Source organism: Polyodon spathula, chromosome 18 (assembly GCF_017654505.1).
Source record: "Polyodon spathula isolate WHYD16114869_AA chromosome 18, ASM1765450v1, whole genome shotgun sequence".
Taxonomy (NCBI): domain Eukaryota; kingdom Metazoa; phylum Chordata; class Actinopteri; order Acipenseriformes; family Polyodontidae; genus Polyodon; species Polyodon spathula.
Window position 1 is genome coordinate 1,459,068 of NC_054551.1, and position 13,820 is coordinate 1,472,887.

The window sequence follows — 13,820 nt, forward strand, 5'->3', positions numbered from 1 at the left end:
ATGGCTTTCGGTATGCTAGTACCGTACAGTATTTTATAACAAGGGCATAACACTACCCTTCTGTATTATGTCTGTGTAACTGAAGAAGACAATGGTCAGCGCTCAGGGCTGGAAATTGATCTGTGTTGTCTTCCTGTTCTAAAATGGTTGATTTATTTTATTTTATTTATAAGAGATTCAATATTTCGGTGTGTTCTTTTAACCTACAGTGAATCACGCTCCTGATAAGCTGGACGAGTTTGTCAACATTATCAACACACACCTCCAGCCAGTGTTTATGCAGATCAGAAAGGGGATGTCTGAGGAAGATGGCCAGCAGTATTATGCTCTGGTAAGTAAGTGATGATGATGATGATGATGATTATTATTATTATTATTATTATTATTATTATTATTATTATATTATTATTATTATTATTATTTCTTTCTGTAAATCCTTGCCTCTAATGATTCCCCAGCTTACATTCTATACATTACTCTTCTAACTTGTATGCCTAATGATTTCTCCTTGCAGGTGAATCTTGTGGATACAGAAATAACAAGAATGGCATCTGATTATTCAGAAAATGAGTTAGACTTGTTCAGAAAAGCAGTGAGTACAGTTTGACTGAGGCATCTTCTTTGCACAACAGTTTTTCTCTGATTTCTGTTATCTGCAAAGGGGAGTGGAAGAGATTTCAGGGCATTCCTCTCTCTGTTTTAGGGGGAAAATTGCCTTCTGTGATTTGCGTGTGATGTGTCAAAGCCTTTGTTTTATGTTACTCACAGTAGTTTCTGTCTGCTTCAGCTGACCAGTTCTGTTTGATTTCTAGATGGATCTGATTGTTGAATCTGAAAATGGGACGGCCTGCTCCACAGACATTATAAACCTGGAGGATAAACTTCAGTGAAAGAAAATGAAAAAGAAAGATGCAGAAGTGGTTCTTCAAAGGCTGGCAGTGGACAAGTGGCTCTGTGAGGTAAAATAAGGGACAATAAAATAAAAAAAAAAATAAGATTCTGTCTGTAAAATTATTTGACTATTTACTGTGCAACCCCCATGTGAAGCTGCAATAGTCTGATTTTATCACCTGCAATAGTGGAGAACTCCTGTAAAAGTAACACATACACTTTAAGAAATAGTTCGAGAACCGCTGGTTGGAGTTGAACTTGGTACTGGCATTCTTTATGGTATGTGAGGGTTTTAGAACCGAGACAAAAATAACTGTATGATTAGTGACCACTTGATGAATCATAACATTCAGAAGGTATTCAGAATAAATCATGTGTGCTGACCCTCCAAAAACACAGCAAGCTCGTTTGTAATGAATGCTAAAGTTCAAACTTATTTTTTATTTTTTTTAAATATATTTTTACAATTATTTTTATTTTTTTTCCAGTTTTTTTTTCCCAATATTGGAATGTCCAATTGTAATTAAACCTGGCTCACTGCTGCAAACCCTGAACTAACTCGGGAGAGATACAACCCTTGAACTAACTCGGGAGAGACACAATCCCTGAACTAACACGGGAGACACGCAACCCCTGAACTAACACAGGAAAGACGCAACCCCTGAACTAACACGGGAGAGACACAACCCCTGAACTAACACGGGAGAGACGCAAACCCTGAACTAACTCGGGAGAGACACAACCCCTGAACTAACACAGGAGAGACACAACCCCTGAACTAACACGGGAGAGACACAACCCCTGATCTAACACGGGAGAGACACAACCCCTGAACTAACACGGGAGAGACACAACCCCTGAACTAACACGGGAGAGACGCAAACCCTGAACTAACACGGGAGAGACGCAACCCCTGAACTAACACGGGAGAGACGCAACCCCTGAACTAACACGAGAGAGACACAACCCCTGAACTAACACGGGAGAGACACAACCCCTGAACTAACACGGGAGAGACGCAACCCCTGAACTAACTCGGGAGAGACACAACCCCTGAACTAACTCGGGAGAGACACAACCCCTGAACTAACACAGGAGAGACACAACCCCTGAACTAACACGGGAGAGACGCAACCCCTGAACTAACACGGGAGAGACGCAAACCCTGAACTAACACGGGAGAGACACAACCCCTGAACTAACACAGGAGAGACACAACAGAACTAACTCGGCCTAAACAAGTGCCGTCAGCCATCCACTTTTTTTGGCTCTGTGAGCCCGCTGTGCAGCCATCTCAGAACTTACAGCGTCGGAGGACCACATAGTTCTGAATTGCGTACAGGCTGGCCTGCAGGCACTATAGGGCGCATCCTGCATTCCGGGCAGTGCCTTTACTGGATGCGCCACTTGGGAGCACCTAACTTGTTTTTTCTATGAACCATTACCTTTGTTAAAAGACATACTTAGTGCAGTAAAACAGGGGTAATTACAAACAGTTATACTTTGGGAGCAGCTAGTATATTATATATGAGGACAGGTGAAACCCTTGTGGTGTTTTCACATGTCAAGTGCACCTGTCATTCTTTTCACTCTGCCAGGCTTGAGAGAAGGGCTTTATTTTCTTATAAGATAAAGACAAATCAGATAAAACAGGGTTCTATTGTATTTTATTTGCTTTTGTCATATTAAAAACTGTTCCTGTTTTATTTTATTAGAATAATGGAGAATGTACACGGCGTACCCATTGCACTATGGAAATAGAACATTACATACAGACTATGTACCAGGATCTAGTCAAACTGTGTAACATCTGCAACACAGGTAAGTGTATACATACACACACACATTATGATCAAGGTTTAACCCCAGGATTTCATTAAAGAATTACATTATCTGCTAGTTTTTCTTTTTCACAACATGCATTGAAGTGTAACTCATTCTGTACAGGGGTGAAAATGGCGTTTTTTAGTTTCCATGGTCATGTACTGAAGGTCCCCATTCTGGATAATGACTGACAGTCACACTGCATGGTTTTATGATGCGTTTTTATACATTAGGAACAATGCCAACCCCATTTTACACAAGACCTGCACAGCTGTCACAGCAGAATAATTTTTACATCTGCATAAACTTGTTTTTAACTCTGGATGCAAATAGAGTAAATAGTTAACCCGGTTCTGCCCCCTGACACCTATCTATAATTAAAGTTCATATCTGCACTCATATCATGAGACTTCCTTCCCTTTGATTGCACCTTCTTGAAATGTACAGTACATTTGCAGTACATTTTTTGAAATGTAATTTCCTTTGCAGTGGAAGAACACGTTGACATGACAGAGATTAATGCTGTTGTAGTTGTACAGTATATAGATAATTGCATGCAGTAGTTGAGATGCAGTGCAAATAAAATTAAACAGAAGAATTTAATTAAGAAACAAAAATGAAGCCTTGGTCATCTGAAAACCAGATTTAACTCTAAAAAAAAAAAATTAGAACAAAAACATTGAGTAATATTGCAGTTCTTGTCTCAAGCAGTAAATGTAAGAGGGTTGACCGACTTATTGGGTTTTCACCCAAAGTTGTTGTTACTATAATCTTGATTAAAGCTATACAAGAACAGTCACATTTAAAAGATATACACAGAAGCACAAACCTGCATTTTATACGTCTCTTCTGTAAGTGGGCAACGACCAAGCCATGCAGTTTGAATTATATTAACAGTACCTACCAAGAGTGACACATTCTCTGCAATTCTTTACTTCAAATAGTGATGCATTGATATCTTTTTAATAGACTCCCTGTCCTGTCAGTTATCATCCCGACCTTAGCTGATATTGTATAAAACAGTAAAGGCACACACACGTTCCGTTATCTGGGAATTACATTGCGTTCAATTTTTGTTTTGCTTACAGGCAGATGTGTGAAAACCCCTTGTGGGATAAAAAGCACATGCCCTGTGTAGCAAGGTATTTTCAAGGTCACACTGAACCCCACTGTCCTGCATGTAACGAGTTCTGGCCTCCTGAGATTCCAGGTAAACTAACCGTTTTATTGCTTTGAACAATCTATAGTGATCTAATATAATCTGTAAAACGCATGTTCTTAGCAGCCAGTGCTTTAACTATTAACAGCTGGAGGTATAATAATTGAATGCTGCATTTGTCCTTCAGGGCAATCCTGGAGTAGCTAAAGGAGAAATGGCATAGACTTGATGAACATCATTATATTGGAACTGGTGCTATTGGAGAAACAACATATCCATTTATGTCTTTATGCTACAGTAGTCAAGTAAAAACTGTTGAAGGACATGTTATTGAAAATTAGCGATGCAAATAACAAATTGTACAACCTATCTAGTTTAGATGCAAAGTTGGGAGACAATGCACTGGGGGTGGGTTTATTGTTTCAACGTCAAGAAATGTGTGTATAGCTAAAACAAGCATTAACCAAACTGTGCAAAACTAAGATAACGCAAGATAAAATCCCTATCATATTGGTTGCAGCAATAAGTAAATTCATTGACCATGAATCAAATCTTGAGGTATGGTCAGGGTAAGCCATGTTTACTCTATAGTTGACACGGAGTCTGGAGTTTTGAGAAGCATACAGATTTGGTAGCAAATGAAAGTGTGACATGTAAAGTTCATCTGTCAATGATTTTGTGAAACTGTTTTTTCCTCTTGTTCGTGGCATTTATGGGATTTTTTTTTCCTGTCAGTGATAAATAGGTCCCAGTCCCAGATTCCTTCACCTAGTCAACCAGTGTCATCAAAAGAAAACTCAGCTCCATCCCCTAAAACATCACGCTCTAGCAGACTGAGGAAGTGAACATATTTTTTGTTTAATGGGAATGTTATTTCACAAAGTGTGGAAGAAAAATAAGAATTAAGCATACTTCAAAAGACATCTGGTGTTTTTATTGTGATTCAGTATCCAGGTACATTAAAATATAATAGCATTACATTTTCATATCTTTGTTGTAATAACATTTACAGACTGCTGGTCAAAGTCATCATCACCAAACTTAAATCTGCAAGGGGTCAAATGCTTTTAAATTTCCTCAAGCCAGCCACAAGGACTTCCAACTGTTTTTTAATTTTTTTTATGGCCCAGCAATTAGCAACAGCCTTGACAGGCAAGCAGCCCTTGTGCAAGTTAATATACCAACTGACTATAACCATAAAATCACCATAAAACCATAAAATCACTTTATTACACCAATAACTGTCACCAAATAGTTCCTCTTACTGAAGTTCAAACAAAGGTCAGTGATGAAACACTTTATTAACAAACCACTATTATGTCTCTTAGTAGCGTTTGTCAAGACCACCAAAAACTGACAGAGAAGCTGATATCAAGGGATCGCACATAATGCCAGTACTTCACAGGGATAAAAAGAACTTCTCCTGGGTGGAGAACACATTCCTGAAACTGGGCCTTCGCAAAATCTGGAAACCGCTGCAAATCTGGGTTTTCAACCTCCACCTAGAGAACAACAAACCAATTACCTGTATTAAATAAGAGGACATTACTGAACTCCTTATCCAATAAACCTCCTAGTCGTGTTGACGTGCAACTTTACTTGTGGCGTGGAACAATGTTACTGTTTTTTTGCATTTGCAGTGGTAAATGCAAAAGACGCTACCATTCTAGCAATAGCAGTTCTAGGAAAACACATTTAATAAATAATGTCAGTGGCCAAGTTTAAACAAATTCCTGTAGTTTATTTACAATAATGTAAATATTAGAACTCACAGTGAAAGAAAAACATAACAGTGCAGATTCAGTGCAGCTGCTGAGGTCGGTGGTACAAGCAAGTACAGCGTCCCTCAGGATTATTTAGACCTTGCTCTCTTTTGCTTGATTGAAAAATCTAACCCTGCTGTGGAACAGGATTTTTTAATTTTTTTTTCTGTTATTCTCTCTAATCTTGCTACTGGGACGTATGTAGATGCAACTGTAAGGCATAGTGGCTCATGCTTATGTATTTTTTTTTTATAAATAAAAGGTTAGCTTAGAGTACAGTATGTTTAAAAACAAAACAAAACAAAAAAAAAAAAACAAGCTTTGAAGGCATTTCCTGCAAGATGTTATCACAATACCAAAATAGCATGAAACAAAAGGTTAACCTTTTATTTAACTAATTCATATCAAACAGTACAGATTTTGGTCAAAATACTGAACTAACCAATAACTGGACGAACTTCCCCTTTCATTTAAGTAAAGTTCTGTAAATAAGGCAGAATGGTTAAAGCTTCATAATTCCATTAAATTATAAGGTGGTACACACACACACACACACAGAGCACCATCGCTTAATTGATTTCAGAATTATAGGGGGAGTCCTACAGTCAGCATGCATTAATGATTCCTTTGTCTTCTTGTTTAGGTGTCTCTAGGGTAGTGGTTACCAATGTTTCCCCAAAGTGGGGATAACCCAAACGGGACAACTTTTGTGTTCAAGGATTTTCCCTAAGAATCATTACCAGTATGACAAAGAAACACGTATTGAGAAAGATGTTTGAGCAGTGACATAAATATTTCATAATCTTTGCAAAAAAAACAAACAAAAACACACACATGCTATTTTGCTAACAGATATAGTAACGCCCAAGACTATTATTTCTACCTGGCTAGTATTGTGAAGCAGTTGACTCTGGTGGGGATACAACTTTTCAGTTTCATCTGGAGAGTACAAGCGAATATACTTGCTTCCGACTACCTGTAATAAATACAATCATTGTATTATTGTTCAAGAATAATAAACTGAGTTTAAACAAATTACAGTTGTAACAGTCAAGCCTATAATACTGTATTCCATTATACAGTGATACACTGTTTCACTTTTCCTCACACGTACACAAGTGTCCCACTACCTGTGCTAAAAAGTTGTTCTCGGGATCCTGGTGTAGGGGAGAGACAGTCCCTCCTGGCCCAAACCAGGCGTTTATAGTTATGTCCTCTTCGTCTCCCTCTCCCAGACAGCAGTAGTCTGGAATACAGATGTCCTGCTTTAGTTCCGGTATCTGTTTTTCACAAAACATGAGAAAACAAGGGTCTGTGAAACGAACAGTGCCCACAAAATCAATTGTGTTGATACAATAGATGCATAATGTGTCCCTGCAATGATATGCTATATAGGAGACTGTCAATACTTAATTAACTCTACTGAGGAAACCATGACATCAACATGAACAGCATAACATTAGTGGTCAGAACACCTGCTGAACACCTGGTCATGTGGTTTAAACGTCAAACCATCGCCAATATCAGACTACTGGACACTTGGGAGCTTAAAGCTCAATACGTTCCAAACACGTTGTGAACGAAGTAAGTACATTTAGGGGCACACACTTAAAACTGCCAGCCATGAACCAGCCAAATAAAAGCTTCCCAAAAACGGCTCTTCAGTCTAGAAGCTCGACCAATTACTGGAACACAGAGCAACGAAGCAGAACATGTGTTGCAATTTAATCACAGTATCAAATATACTGAAATAATGAAATATATTTGAAAGGTACAAATGAAGTATGCTTGATGGCTTTCGATATCTTTGCGTATCACCCAGTTGGAAGCTTGTTAATGATGAAGAGCTCTTCAAGCCAATGCAGAAGTGCTCCTGCGGTACCTGATCAAAGAGCTGATGTTGAGCCAAGTATCCCATGCCACTCTCTCTGTCCTGCCAATGAGTGAAACAAAGATATAGATGGGATCTGAATATTTAAATAGACATAGCTAGATATACATTAAAATATAATACAGTGCTGAAGCATGTTTATAATGAAATCTAGATATAAAATAGATGGGCTTCAGTGAATTACAGGAAAATAATTCCATCTAGGGTTTCTGTGACGTTATAAACTACGAGAGCGAAGGTCGAGTTTATAAACTATCACAGAAACCAGAGATGGAATTGTTTTCCTGTGACTCACTGAAGAGGCCCAGCTATGTGTTTTTATAATACATGGATACCCTTGTTAATATTAAAGAAGATGAGATTCAGCAGTACAGTTGTTGTTTTTTGTTTTTTTAAACGTAGTGTTTCAGTACCGTGCAGACGTTTGTGTCATTATCCGTTTCTCCAGTTTCTCTGAGATACGAATGTTCTCATTTTGTTGATCATTAAATGAACATTTCTGTACTGCCGGTGTTGTCGAGTGATTGAAAACAAGACATTTTGTGTTTGAATTGAAAGTGATGGTCTCCAGGAGTCGAATGGGTCAAAGTTCAAGTATATTTTTCTCTGGAGGAATGATCTCTTTTTGACGTCACTACTGCGGTATTATGCCTTCTTTTTTTTTTTTTTTTTTTTTAACAATGGCTCAGGATGTGAATATAGCCTTCATCCGTGTACTTATATACACTCATGGTTGAAATGAGGTATAACTGCAGTGTACACAAATTAAAAAAATGTTTTTGGATGTACACAAAAGGTTTAAATCCCTTCTTCAGCTGTGTAGAAAAAAAAAATAATATATATATATATATATATATATATATATATATATATATATATATATATATATATATATATATATATATACATACATACATATATATATATATATATATATATATATCCCATGTCGGTACGTGCTGCAACAATGTTATGTGCTATGTAAACAAGCAGTAGTCATAAGTTATCCTGTCGTCATCCATGTCTGGACCGTCTCTATCTACCATAGATACTTGACAGGACAAGTGACAGTCGTCAAAGACATGGAAAGGAGAGTAGTACATAGACCTTCGGGCCACTGCACTAGTTATTCGGTGAGGTCCTGTCAGGGTCTGTACACCCGGCGGCTTGACGGATGTAGCCAATGCTGGAGGGACACATTGCATAAACACAGCACTCATATTAATGAAGTGTGCTCAGTCTTTACAAGTGACTGTTCCTGCTCATAACTCCTGCAATTCGTTTGCGGCCGTCTCTGGCCCCAAAACCTCCAAGCGACGCACTCATTTTCAAAGCTTTTTAATGCAGTTTTTAGTTTAAACACAGTCAAAAGTAATCAAACTAATAATGCGCAGTCTCAGTCAGTATTACAGTACTGGACTTTTAAGTGCTTTCAGTTGTACACAGAGCAGATGGTCAAATTTGCTTTCTGAAAAGACTTGTTATGCTTACAACAGCCTCATAAGAAGAGGGTCTCTTGGGAGATGGGTTTACTTTTAGCTGGGTGCAGAGTCAGGGCTGCTGCTCTTCAACACGCTGAAGAGAACCATTACCTCCACTGATGCTCCTTTAAGGCCGGCCAGTGCTCTATGACACCTTGTACTATAACAGGTTTCTGAGGAATCAAGTAATTCGTTCTGAAGAGCTCCAGCGAAGGGCAATGAATTCTGGAAACTGCTGCTTCTGGTTTAATTCCTGGTGTCACAACTGTTCTTGGTTTCTGTAACCAATTTAAAATACACAAAGTAACCAGACATGATGTGCTTGTTTGCGTACACTGTGGTGCTCATAAAACTCACTCTAACATATAACAAGTGATGGGAACCAATGTCACCAGGGAGAAAAAACTAAAAAAAAAAAAAAAAAAAAAAAAAAAAAAAAGATGACGACACTAATCTGATTTGACAGATAGGGTTCATTTTAAGCTGTAGACAAATCAGAGGGAATTGTTGCTTGTGCATTAATTTGATCAGTGTGTTTTCATTTATTTAAGGTCACGCTACTATACACTGCCCAGGTACTAAACTGGCGTTAACGCTCCTAGCTGTAAAGACGTAAATGAGGTTCTCAGTATCAACATGTGTCAATCTGATCTGACAAATGTGGTCTGAATTTGACCGAAACGTGCAGTCAGCACCACAAGGAAATTGCATGTAATGACAGAAACCATTCAGACATTAACCACAGAACAGGGTTTTTGCCAGCCGTGGGAATTGATCCTTGCACGTTTAGCCATGGACACTGCACCCCTAGCTCTACAGTTTACACAACTGCTAAAAGACCTTTGATTAGTGTACCTGGCTAGAATAAAAAGTGTTTATACAGTTCTTCCCTGTTCACAAATAAGGCATTCAGTTTAAGTAAACCACCTTCAAACTAGCTACTGTGAATAACCAATAAGAAGCCGGGACCTTGCCCCTCACCTTTCCGCTTTCATCTTCATCTTTCAATGCCCTCTTTCTCACAGGAACATGTTTCTGTAGGACGTTGATCAGTCTTCCAAGGACGTTGTCCATTATTGAGGCTCCCATCAACAGTCCCAGATCACAGGTCCTGATGGCTTCAGCAACAGTGTCCTGAGATGCCCCTGCCCGACAGAGACATGCTGCCTTAAAGAGACAGCCGTGCGAGTAAACCCTCCTCCACTCCTTATCCACATCCCTCCAGGTCCCCGTGTTCAGTTTCTCCCAGGAGTAGTCGAGTATGATCTGACTGGTCTGCAGGCATTCTGCAGCAGCGTCTGCACCCCCATACAGCAGCTCCCTGGCTTCCTGAAGCAGTGAGACCAGGCTCGTGTCTATCTTCTCGCTGAAGTCCAATGCAAACTCTGCTTTGGAGGCTGGCAAGACTGGTTTTATCTCTATCCAGAGACTACTGGACATTTCTCTTTTTTTTATTGTTGGTCTTCTGAATTATATCACATAAAACACAGTCGGGTTGTAGTTGGGGAGTTCTTAATTTGGCACTTCCATCCGATGTGTTTCCCAAGCTGCTACTGGAGACAAGGAAAGTTATGTCAATGTGACTGACCCGGTGAGTCTTAAACAACGAAGTGCAGTCAAATAAAGCCATTCCTCTGTGATTAGTGAGGCAGGCGCTTATCCCCCCCCCCCCCCCCAATAAAATTATCTGAAATTCATTCTAATTTTAAAAACTGCAAAAATGCCATGAAGTTAAAGTTTTAGAAGAGATACATGTTATTCATTTTATTTTAAAGAAACTATACATTAGTCTTCACCATGAGTTCACTTGTCTGTAGCAGTCTGGGGTGCTTTCCGCTATGCGATGATAAGGTACAGCGTTTGCATTTGCAGTACGGTACACAGTGGCAACAGAACGACTCTTGCAATGTTACTGTTTATATGCCTGTCCTTAGGCAGACACTTAGATACTTATTTCCTCATGTTGACTACTAATTTACTGTAACTTTTACCTACCTGTAATCACATGTATACAGTATTCCAATGTAATTCATTCTTAACTAGCGCTTAGTAGTACGCTGTCCGCAGCATTTTTTAAAAAAAACAATCGCATGGTTTCGCTAATTGTTTGTATATGAACGTTATGTGCTGCAGAACAGTTTAATCGCACTCACGACGTTTTGATATCACCCATTTCGAGTTTGCAGGTACAAACATTGTAACCGCGACCTTTAAAAACAAAGTGTAATTCACACAGCAATACTACTTGTGCTGCCTAAAATGTTGTCCGAGTAGAAACGAGGCTTTTTCAGGTACTGCCCTTGTGCCGCCAGGTCCAAGTATTACACACAATTTCCGCGGGGAATTTGGATGAGATTCACAACGCAGTGTGCGAGTAAGTTTATTGGTATGCATCTACAATTTAACAGTGATATTCTGATCAGTTTCTTGTCTATGACGTTGCTACCATCACGCATGGATATACACCTTAATATCCATGCTGCTAAGCATCATTTTCCGCAGCATAATTCTATGTGAATCGGCGACTTTTTTTAAAAATTAAATGTCTCAACCTTAAAACGAACGTGATTAGCCCCAGTGTGCAGAGGTAACAACATCAGCTGTGTCCTATTAAACTCATAGTAAAACCAGGAATGGATCAAACTGCTGTGCAATGGGAGTCGTATTGTCATTGCTGTAAAAGCATGTTTATGAACAGATATCACCAAACTGCAGGTAAACTACCACTCCGTAGTCTTTCCTATTGGTATGTTAAGACGTATTTATAACACCTTCTTACCACTGGGGGTGTAAAAGAGGTCTAATTAGCCATTGCGTAAGGTTATGGGTGTGAGACGTGACCTGGCTTGACTGCAAATCAAAGTAATGGATATGCTTGGGGTGGCAGTCAGTAGCCAGGGGGGAGGTGTGTAGCAGGGGGTACTGTGGTTAATCATTACTGTCTGTATCTTCTCTTTTCTGACTTGGCACTTGTTTGTTTTCTATAAAGGTAAAACTTGATAGACCTGTCCCTAAGAAAGGCATCGCCCCTTGCTTGATGCAGCCGGTCGGGCTTATTGCATTGGAGAGGGGAGTCTGTGAGGATAGCAATCCAGCTAGGAGTGCTATATTTGAGATTAGTTCAGGAAAGTATCTTTTATTTGGAATAAAATACATTAGATTACATAAGTTCCTACTGTAACCTCTCCACGCATTATGATGTAACTGTAACATCTGGGAATGTTAGACACTTTGTACCTAACTTGTGAGGCACCCTGAGTTTAGTCAGACTTCAGCAGGTGTTGTTGGCCATGTGTTTTGGAGGTAGGGGGGAGGCAGTACAGAACCATCTGGCCTTTCTCTAAACACATAATTTCTTTTTGTGTCAGCGGTGCAGGTTTTTATTTTTCCTTTCTTCCTGCAGTATAATCTCATATAGAAGCTGCTGCTCCACATGCTCGCTGGAACTCAGTGATTTCTAAAAGTTTCAGAGGTGTGTTAAGGAGAGAGAGAGAGAGAGAGAGAGCGAGCGAGCGTTTCAAGGAGAAAAGCGCCTGGGCTAGTGCTGGAATCTTTTAATCTCACATGGGACTTTTGATAATCAGTTTTAGCAGATCACACAACTCATTTACCTCCTTGCAACCTGCAGTAATCAGTTCCATCCCTTTGATTGTCTGTTTGACTTTCACAAAGTTCACAAAGAAATTATTAACAGTCTTTAAGATTCGTCAAAGCAGTCTGCCTATTCAAAAGAGCACTAAGCCACGTTTTAACATCTATTTTCCTACCTCTTATTGGCTTTATTAACTTTATGACCTGCCCCCTTGTTAGTGCGCTGATTAATATTTCGATTCTTGCGTTATGTCTGGATAGAGAAGTATTTAAAATACAATCCTACACATAAATGGCTGCATCCTGGTACCTTTGCTGTAGGTCACACAATCTAATTGCAACCAGATTGTTGGTTTTTCATCTACATTAAATGATTAGGTACCAGGATGCAGCAGCAGCAGCAGCAGCAGCAGCAGCAGCAACGTTTTGTCTGCAGTACAGTGTTGTTTTCGGAATATGTACATATTCCAAACTGAAGTCTAGAATACAAGCTTCACGGCTCTTCCTTAATCTGACAAAGTCCTTTTGTTGCAATAATCAGAGATCCTCCAATAACAGGGGAAAGACCTCTTAATGAAGTTTGCATGAATGAAAGACAATTGAAAGGGCCTGATTTGTCATTGTGGGCTTGCCTCAGCTCCCATCCAGAGTTCCTGGACTTCAGTCAAGGTTTTAAGTTGATGTGATCATCCATCACTGTCGAGATGAATTCGATTAAAAGCTGGGTTACTCAGATTTGAAGGATATTTGGCTAAACGGTACTGGTCTGGGCAGTCTGTTTAATATGCGTGCCAGTTGCAAACACAATGAAAGCACGGCTTCAGAAACATGCCACCTCTCTTGAGTTTTCCACAGCCTCTAGTTGTTGCTGTTTAAATGAACTCTGTAGGGATATTCCTGGCTGAATTAAAACTCAAAGATAATGAAAACTTGATTTTATTTCAGGTCATACATCCGTACACCACGGTACCATGGCGACTGTGATTTGTTTTTTGGTATAACAGCAATGGTTGTGGTGTAAGACTACCCTTATAAAAGCTTCCCACAGTCAAAGGACAGCAGTGTAATACAGCATAGTGAAAGCATGGTCAAGCATAGGTAAGCAACCTAAAGCCTGGAGAGTTATGATAAATGCACAGCAAGTACTGGCTCTTTGACTGACTATTAGCAATCTCTGAAGCTGGTGCATCAAAGTGTCTCATGCTTCCCATGAAGGGGAA

At 39.4% G+C, this 13,820-nt stretch overlaps 1 protein-coding gene and 1 pseudogene across 1 annotated transcript; one reads left to right on the forward strand and one right to left on the reverse strand.

The window, feature by feature from the left end:
• On the forward strand, window positions 1–2,789 carry LOC121331139 (annotated as a pseudogene).
• A 1,941-nt stretch (window positions 2,790–4,730) lies between these two features.
• On the reverse strand, window positions 4,731–11,264 carry kdm8 (lysine (K)-specific demethylase 8). Its single transcript, XM_041278350.1, has 9 exons — window positions 11,005–11,264; window positions 9,991–10,562; window positions 9,121–9,287; window positions 8,652–8,714; window positions 8,485–8,487; window positions 7,520–7,613; window positions 6,768–6,917; window positions 6,521–6,613; window positions 4,731–5,376 (listed from the first exon to the last, which is right to left on the reverse strand). The coding sequence occupies exons 2-9, from the start codon at window positions 10,447–10,449 to the stop codon at window positions 5,212–5,214; spliced, it is 1,194 nt and encodes a 397-aa protein (XP_041134284.1). The 5' UTR covers window positions 10,450–10,562; window positions 11,005–11,264; the 3' UTR covers window positions 4,731–5,211.
• Window positions 11,265–13,820: the final 2,556 nt, after the last annotated feature.